The sequence below is a fragment of the Cyprinodon variegatus genome, unplaced genomic scaffold (assembly GCF_000732505.1).
Source record: "Cyprinodon variegatus isolate N-32 unplaced genomic scaffold, C_variegatus-1.0 Scaffold298, whole genome shotgun sequence".
Classification (NCBI taxonomy): domain Eukaryota; kingdom Metazoa; phylum Chordata; class Actinopteri; order Cyprinodontiformes; family Cyprinodontidae; genus Cyprinodon; species Cyprinodon variegatus.
The window spans coordinates 478868-485902 of NW_015150751.1; the positions used below are offsets into that span (position 1 = coordinate 478868).

At 36.8% G+C, this 7035-nt stretch overlaps 2 protein-coding genes across 3 annotated transcripts in view; both read right to left on the reverse strand.

The window, feature by feature from the left end:
- Nucleotides 1-848, reverse strand: part of mdm2 (MDM2 proto-oncogene, E3 ubiquitin protein ligase) — a 12772-nt gene extending 11924 nt beyond the window's left edge. For both annotated transcript variants that reach the window (XM_015383912.1, XM_015383911.1), the window contains exon 1: nt 710-848. The gene's annotated coding sequence lies outside the window, so the exon portion shown is untranslated. The remainder of the gene's footprint in view (nt 1-709) is intronic.
- A 1454-nt stretch (nt 849-2302) lies between these two features.
- The window catches only part of nup107 (nucleoporin 107kDa), a 20505-nt gene continuing 15772 nt past the window's right edge, over nt 2303-7035 (reverse strand). The window contains exons 22-27 of the mRNA XM_015383914.1: nt 5792-5894; nt 5547-5707; nt 5325-5450; nt 3184-3297; nt 2896-3063; nt 2303-2504 (exon numbers count right to left, since the gene is read on the reverse strand). Coding sequence (XP_015239400.1) covers nt 2397-2504; nt 2896-3063; nt 3184-3297; nt 5325-5450; nt 5547-5707; nt 5792-5894 — 780 coding nt within the window. The 3' untranslated portion in view covers nt 2303-2396. The remainder of the gene's footprint in view (nt 2505-2895; nt 3064-3183; nt 3298-5324; nt 5451-5546; nt 5708-5791; nt 5895-7035) is intronic.

Here is a 7035-nt window from a genome sequence, read left to right on the forward strand (position 1 = left end):
TATATATATATATATATATATATATATATATATATATATATATATATATATATATATATATATATATATATATGCTCTTACGTCATTTTTAAGGAAAGGAAATAATTATTAAAACTATTTCCGACAGTTGATTAACAATTATTAGAGCTCCATAAACGAAAATAAGTCTGGATTTCTCAGACTGTAAAGGATTAACAGGAGCAGCTAGCTGCAGGCTAACAGCTACAGGCTAACAGCTGCGGGCAGATTTGCCCGGACTTGTTCCGCTCCCTCCTCCCACTAAAACACTGAAACGGACCGGCCCAAACAGTCTCACTCTTTCCTAAACTTAATTCACGATTAATATTCTCTGCTCAGTATATTCCCTAAAAGAATAGCCGAACAAATAGAATTTAAAATGCTGTTATGCTAGCACAGCCGTTACAAACAACTTAAAACCTCATCTTTGACTTTAACTCTGAATATAGATGATATTTCGGTTACATTATATAAGATTTCACAAACAATTGATTTTAGTAAAATAGGAAGTCTTTAAACTTCGAAAAAAATCAAAACATTAACGCAAGTGTGTCGCGCCACTCCAGTGCGGCTCGCTTCAGCTAGGATACTCCGAGGCTGTGCGGCCTACTTATGCTATCTCTCAGACAACATAGCATTCTGCTAAAATTACAACGTGGAATATATCAGTAATAGTCCCGATTAAACTCACCTTAACTGTAGATCAGACGAAGGCCTCACGACGCTATTAAAGACTTAATTTTTTTTACCTTATTAACGAAAAGCTTCCCAACGATTACGAGCTTACTTTAGTTCCTGTTGGTCTAAGTTAACCTTCGTTCAGTGCCCCCTAGTGGCCGGGGTCTATGGTTACATTAATTCATTTAAACAGTAAAAATAATTTAAGTTACATAAAAAAAAATTAATCCTTTTAATAATTTTACATTACTATGACGAATTTTCACAATGTAGAAGGAACATTGGTATTAAATGTGATTCTTAATTTAATTTAACAATTCCTGGAACTTATATTTTGGGGTTTGCTCCAGACGTTGATGCTGCAGCTTTCTGTGGATGAAGTACTCAACAATAGTACTTGAGTAAAAGTATTGATACTCATAGTCAAATCTTACTTAACAAGTAAAAAACACATCAAAAATCTATTCAAGTTAAAATATCTAAGTACTCGCTTTTGAAAATACTTAAGTATTCAAAATTACTTGATTCTAAAAGTATTTATTCAAAATTGCAAATGAAGTACCTTTTTTATATCAGTACATTTCCATATAATTGTCAGAGTAATTATAAAGAACTTGTAACTTTTAGAAACCATGTGATGTGTTGATGCATAGAACCACCTGCTATAGATTCTACACCACCTGGAAAGAATTTCAGCATAAAAATGCCTTAAAAAATGGAAAGCTATATTGATAATTATTTCCTATTTAAAAACAAAAGAAAAAAAAAGACCAGATGTTATTATTCTCACATTTTGACTATAGAATAGATGTTTAAAGTTGAATCTATAACTACAAAGACACAACTGACTTAAAACTCATCACAATCTGGCCACATGGCAACACCTTAATAAAATGTATACAATACAAATATCTACTCTGAGTTTCTGCCATTTGTGGAATGTCATTAAATTTCTAAAACAGTGGCGTCCAGATTCAGTCCTAAAGGCTATCTGCTGTGATGAAACTGCATTTCAAGAAAAACGGCAGCAGGGAATTAAATAAGTTAAGCTGAGCCAAAAGGAAAGAGCAGCTTCCTAGAAATGTAGTGGAATAAAACTTCTAAATACCCCAAAAAAATAACTCAAGAAAGGTAAATATACTCACAAAGTACTTAAGTACAGTAATCAAGTTACTTTCTATCACTGTAGGTCTGGAGAAGATTCTGACCAAAGCTTGTTCAATTTATTTAAACTAACCACTCATCAAGTTACATAAACAGAAATAATCCTGGATGTGTCCACAGCATAAAAGCAGGTCTATCTTACTTCACTCTCTATCGTTTTAGAATAATCAAATTAAATCAGCATCTAAAAAGGCCTAATATTGATAGATGTTCCCTGAGTGTATGTCCTGCATCAACTTGGACGGAGCTTTCCCAAAACTTGCAGCAATCAGTTATGCATGACATTTTACGGCAAGGAGCATCATTTCCTAGATTTAGAATTTAAAGGCATTTATTAGTCTTTAGACGGTGATGTAGAGGGAGTCAGGCTATTCTGAAACAAACAGACATTTAAAGGAACCAAAGGAGAAAAAATAAATAAATCACAACTCTACAAGAAACAAAAGCTTTTATTTAGGAAAAAACAAAAACAGCTAATAAACATACCAGTTATTTAAACAATGTTTTAAATTTCTGTGCATTTAATCTCAATAAGATCACGGCTGTAGTTCGTAGCCCAGTGGGTCTAGTCCTTGATCCAGCAGCGCCAGGGACGACTCCCGCAACTTCTGAAGAAACCTTCTCAGCTCCTCCTTAGAGAAAACCTGCAAATAGACAATTTATTTGACCAATTTTCTCGTTTGAAGGAGCAGCAATCCCTGTCCCAGAGTGGAGCGCTGACATCAACAGGCAGCCAAAGGCAGGAAGCTGAAGCTCCCTTCACCTTTCTCAGGGTCACATTAAGAAAACAATAGTTGGTAAAGAAAGCAGCTCCAGACTGCTGTGCTAAAGCTGGGCTGCATTTATATGGGAACACATGAGGTCGCTATTCTAAATGCCTATGCTTCCTATGCTAAATGCCTGTGCTTCCTATGCTTCCTACCTCCTTACGTGCTGCCAGCCCTGTTTGTACCGCACTTATCGACCGCCGACAGTCTTATGCTTTGGCTTATGCGTCGTACTGATTTGCCTAATTTGGATTAAGCCTCCTGTTACCTGGTAAAGTTTATGCTGGTCAGATGAGATTATGTCAGCGAGTCGCAGCGCCTCCTGGTGCCGGGAGGAGCTCTGCAGCACGCTGAGCAGAAGAAAGGTCAGACGAGGAAGACACAGAGAGCGCAATGCTGCCATCTGGTGGCTTCGCTCTTCGTCTGGCTCAGCCTCCTGCAAAAATATTTGGTTGCTCGTATTAGCTACCTCTGCACCGTTAAAGTAAAGCTCCATAAATAAATCATGCAGATTAAAAAACAAACTTAAAGGGTAAAAAGCATCATGTTACAGAACCTCTCTGTTGTCGACCATCCATCCTCCATCTACAAACAGCAACACGTTGTAGATTCTCTCTTTCACATCTTCAGTCAGGACATCGAGGCGGCTCGACCAGGCAGCCATGGTGGCCTAAAATTTAAAAAAATAATTTTGATCCGACACTTCAATGGGCTTTTTTGGTAATATTTAATACTTTTTTAATCACAAATGCTAATTGCTATAACTTGATGAATCTTTATCCTGCTGCCAAAGTTTGCAAAAAACATGTTGGGACTAAAACCTTCAACTGTTTATAATCATAAAAGCAGCTGTTAGCATTTTTCCTCAGAACCTGCTGCAGAGCTACACAACCACCTAAAACATTACAGGGTTTATACAGGAATGAGTAACTCTAATTTAATGCTTTTTAACGCTGCATCCATGTCCTCGTTTTCCAGCCACTTTTAATGAAATTAGCATTTTCTCCCCATTCTCTAGCTTTTCTCCGCCTAAAGCTTCTTTTCCAAACATATGGGTTTACGATCAACTGGAAACGGTTCCGTTCAAACGCGCAGAACCAGTTATATCTGATATATTTGACGACATTTTTAATAGTTTTAATTTATTTATTTTTTTTAAAGCATTTAAAATTCCACAATAATCACATTTAATGAATTTTCATGCAATTTAAAGCCTTAATTAAAAAAAATAATCATTTAATGATCCGCTGAAACCCTGCATTAACATCTCCCAAAACCCTCATTGATGTCCTGGGTTTTATGTTCCCTTGAATGAGCCATTAATGGAGCTTTTGCTATCTTAAACAGTATGTCTTATTTTTTCTCTCCAGATGAGATCTCCTGTTTTTCTCTGTTGTTTTTCTGTCGATGCATCTGGCCTCTCATATTGATCTGTCTTCTGGTTCTGCTGGAGGTCTTTTTCTGTTAAAATATAGCTCATCCTTTTTGACTGTTGGCAAACTCTCGCTCTAGAGGAGGGATTGCTTCAAACATTAATTCCATTCGCATTTCTTGTAAAACTTGTAACCTAACTTGTAATTCTGTGTTTTATCAGACTGTAAATGCAGTAGCTGAAACATTTGGTAAAGTTTAGAAAATGTTATCAAAGGCTATCAGATAAAAACGCAAAACCCAGGTCCTCAGAAATCGAAATAATGAGAAATAGTAGAACATATTTCTGAGGTTAAATATAAATAGTACGTTTGGTGGAAGTTTTCACCCCCCGACGACCAAACTTTTAGCAGTTAAACAAGAAAAGTCAAAATAAGTAAATGAATTGTTGAAATAGAATAAGCCGTCTCCTGTACATGAAAAAATATCATATTTAAAGAGGAATTAAACTGAGTTTAACTGTTTATTTTATTGTTAACACATTCTACTTTGCTATGAAGGAATAATTTAAAAAAAGGACCTTAAATGAGTTCTTTATTCAATTGATTTCAATCACACCCCCTGCAATTGCCCTCTCGCCCCAGTAGGGGGAGCACCACTCAGCTTGAGAACCACTGCAGTATTTCCAGCAAAAGGAGCCAATTATTGAAGCCATAGAAGTGAAAATACTTTTCAGAAGTCAGAAATTCCTGTTTAATGTCTTTTTTTATTGGTTTAATGTAATTTTCTAACCTTATTTCTACGTATCGCAATACTTGGGTCACAATATGATATCGCAGTATTGCAATATCAACATATATTGTGGTATACTACCCAGCTAATATTCAATCAATATTAAATGTAGATGTAAAAAAAGCAAATGCAGCATATTCATTACGAGATGCTCATCGCAGTTTTTAGGTAGCCATGTTGTTTGGGGTTTGCGGCATTGCAGAAGTCATGCATTGAAAAGACTGATAACAAATATGGAACATTTTCTTGATATTTATGATAAACATAATGAGTCGCACTGCTATGAACTGAGGTATTCTGATTAATTTGGAGGATCCGACTTTAGTTTGGGTCAAATTTTGTTCTAAATAGGTTGACCTGCTTTAATCCATTTTTCTGAACCTTAGCGATGCGTCACTTTTTAGCAAATAATCACCTTTAAGTTCAGTGTTCAACTAACAATGCTTTGGGAATCAAGTCATTAATCTGTTTCTGTTTTTATCCTTTTTAATTCAGAGAACAATTAATGATCAGATATCAGGTCACTGTGTTTACCTGGTATTCCTTCTCTTTCATCTCATTAGCGACTCTCTCTGTGAATTTGGCCTCTGAAGCAAACGCTGGCTTCTGTGGTGCTGAGCTGCTGTGGCCGAACCAGTCAGTGAACGCCTCGTGGGCTTCCTATCGAGCCATCAACACACAGGTTTGCATCATTTCACTTTTTATAGCAAATTCAGAAAACAGAGCATAACATCATCAAGTAAGAAGCCGACTGACCAGGTAAGCTCTGATGCACAGGTGCTCTCTGATGGCGTTCTCATCCTCTGCAGGTAGGGGAGCGGTCTGACCAACGCCCTTCCACTGCGAGTAAATCTCGCTCATTGAATCCTCTGGAACTTTGGAGAAAACCGCCTTCGCTGCATCATGTTTCTGCAGAGCTGAGAGGTGGAGATCCAGGCGTCGTTTTTAGCCACATAGACAGGAATGAAGGCTCAGGAAAGTCCCCGGTGGATAAAACTTACCCAAAAATCTCCTCATGATGGCGTTGGACTGCTTCAGGGCCTCAGATCGGTGGGCTGGGTCAAACAGCAGCCAGTCGATGACGTCGATCTTTTTCTGGTCCTCCTATCAGACCAAACGGGTAAGAAAACAAAAACAATTTACAGGCAAAACATAATGGTGACAAACGGGGATAGAAATGAGAGGATAAAATGTTGAAGAAGCAATTTTTTTTTTAACATTGGACCTGTTTTTTTTTATTTGTTTACTTTGTACATCACTGCCCCCTAGTGGAAGAGAATGCAAGGCTGGGAGAGAGGAAGCTATGAAATGGCTTCAAAGGTTTCTTAGAAATCTGATTCTTCTAAAACACTCTTTGATGCATCGTATCAGAAAAGGTTAGAAAAAAAAAAAAAGAAAAAAAAATTACATTTTCGCTTAAGGTGGTTTTTGGCTTTTTTTTAAAAAGGGTTATTAATATGTAGATGGAAACACTTTTTAAATCAGCTGACAGTTAGCTTTTACCCAACATGTTATACACTTAAACACGGCTGGAAGCAACACATTCATTAAAACTTTAGAGTGCTAGATTACAGCCTCTACTTACTGTGTATAACAGCAATGAGTGATGGTTATATGAATGAAGAAAACCCACGCTTTGCGTCATTTGCTTCACTTCAAACTTCAAATTTGCATTTCCTTTCTTTCCTCACTTTTAAAAGTTCTATTAAGTTAAACATTTCACTTGGATGGAAACATGGCCAATAAAAGCAGGAATTAATAAAGTAAGGAGGAAAAGAAGGAGGTATGTTAGGATTCAGGAAAGGCAGGAAGGAAACAAATTACGGCGCAAGGAAGTAAGGAAGGAAGGAAGGAGAAAAGGAAGGAAGTTGGAAGATGGTAAAACCTTAATGAAAATGTTTGATAGTAGGGCTGGGTGTTTTCGCCTAAATTAATTTGATTTTGATTCATTCGGTTCTAAATCGATTGATTTCGATTCGATCTGTTTTTACAATAATGAAAGTGGGTTAAACTGTGTTTTAAAATACTCATGTATTTAGTTTGTTCCTGTCACATTAAACACAAAGTGTAAACGTGTAAATCAGACAGTTTAAACTTGAGATGTGAACAAAACTGTGTCATAAGTGCAAACTTGATTGTGAAAAGTGAAAAAGTGAAGCATCACTTGAGCGAGCAGACGTGACACAGCAGACATGCATGAGCTGCATTATCTTCACTGCACCACCTGAGTGAAGTTGCCCCCCCC